The 1,500-nt window shown below is 46.7% G+C and overlaps 1 gene segment (V, D, J or C); it reads left to right on the top strand.

Annotated features, from left to right (window-relative positions):
• Window positions 1-430: 430 nt before the first annotated feature.
• Window positions 431-996, top strand: LOC100733640 (immunoglobulin lambda variable 5-45-like). The segment is given in 2 exon segments: window positions 431-504; window positions 614-996. Coding segments are annotated over 2 exon segments (429 nt in total).
• Window positions 997-1,500: the final 504 nt, after the last annotated feature.

The raw sequence follows: 1,500 nt of genomic DNA, 5'->3' as shown, positions 1-1,500 counted from the left end.
ATTGTCTGATTGGGACAGAAATGCTGCACTGGATAGCCTCTGAGCCATGGATCAGATGTGCATTGTGACCAGCAGAGAACAGTGTGGGGTGTCCTGTGATGATCCTGCACAGCCTCATGGAAAGAACTATTCACAGAAAGGACCTAGGCCAGAACACGGAGTCCAGTGCTGCCATGTTAGCAGCTCTGACATTACTTGTGGCCTTACAGAGCACTTTGAGCAAGGTTTTGTCTATTTTCAGAAGATGCTTCCTCTCAGGGCTTTCAATAAATAGAAATCAAATTTTCTTCCTTCTGATTTTACAGTGTGAGCTGAGCTCAAGCACCAGACTCAGGGAGGAACTGGGGCACACAAGATGGAAGCACATTTGCATGAACAGCTCCTCCCCCAGGACCTGGAACAGAAAAGGCAGCCTGGGCAACTCAAGCCACTGCTGGGATCAGAGGGCTGCTTCCACCATGGCCTGGACTTCTCTTTTCATCCTGGTCCTCTCTCACTGCTCAGGTAGGAATGGACCACGCAGTCATCCTGCAATTTCACAACCTCTGCTCTGAGTCTTGCCAAACTTTAGCATGGTCACTGTTCCCTAATCCAGCATGGTCTGTATTTGCAGTTTCCTACTCTCAGGATCTGGTGACTCAGGAACCCTCACTCTCTGCATCTCCTGGAGCAGCTGCCAGACTTACTTGCACCTTGAAAAGTGATATCAGTGTTGGTAATTACAGAATAAACTGGTTCCAGCAGAAGCCACAGAGCCCTCCCCAGTTTCTCCTACACTACTACTCAGACTCAGATAAGCAACTGGGTTCTGGCATCCCCAGCCGCTTCTCTGGTTCAAAAGACACCTCAGCCAATGCAGGCGTTTTGCGTATTTCTGGGCTGCAGCCTGAGGATGAAGCTGACTATTACTGTGGCATCTGGCACAGCAGTGCTCATCACAGTGACACCCATGGATGGAGAAGTGGCACAAAAACCCCAGCCTGCCCTGAAATGTAGACTGTGAAGCCGTTTAAAATGTAAACATAATTTGTGCCTACACTAAGTATACTTCAGTTTAACTACAAAGCAACAGCATTCATCATCCCAAATTACCAGATAATATTGCTAGAATCTCAGGAAAAAGAATACACTGTGATGGCCTCCAAATTTACTTTGTGGTACAGTGACTTTAAAATGATGTGGTGCTGGCATTTTCATTTTGAACATAAAACATAAGATCAGCCTTTTCAGGTCTCCTAGTCAGTGTGTGTGGGCCATCCCAGGAGGAAGGTGGTCTTGGGAACAAGGATTCTACACTTACAGGTGTTACAGCAATGACCTACCCTTCCCTTACAGCCAACATTGTTCCTTGCTATCCCTGTCTCAGTGTGTCTAGCACCAAAATACAAATTGGTGTGGGTGAACCCAGGCTCAGAAAAAATTGCAAGCACAGAGCTACTCTGATGGACTTGTAATCACCTAAGCCCTAGTTGAAAAATTAAATAGATAGGCTTGAGGTAG

The sequence above is a fragment of the Cavia porcellus genome, unplaced genomic scaffold (assembly GCF_034190915.1).
Source record: "Cavia porcellus strain 051 isolate PalLab524CR breed Dunkin Hartley unplaced genomic scaffold, mCavPor4.1 scaffold_16, whole genome shotgun sequence".
Taxonomy (NCBI): domain Eukaryota; kingdom Metazoa; phylum Chordata; class Mammalia; order Rodentia; family Caviidae; genus Cavia; species Cavia porcellus.
Note: the sequence above shows the minus strand (reverse complement) of the source record. Positions and strands in the feature narration are given on the sequence as shown.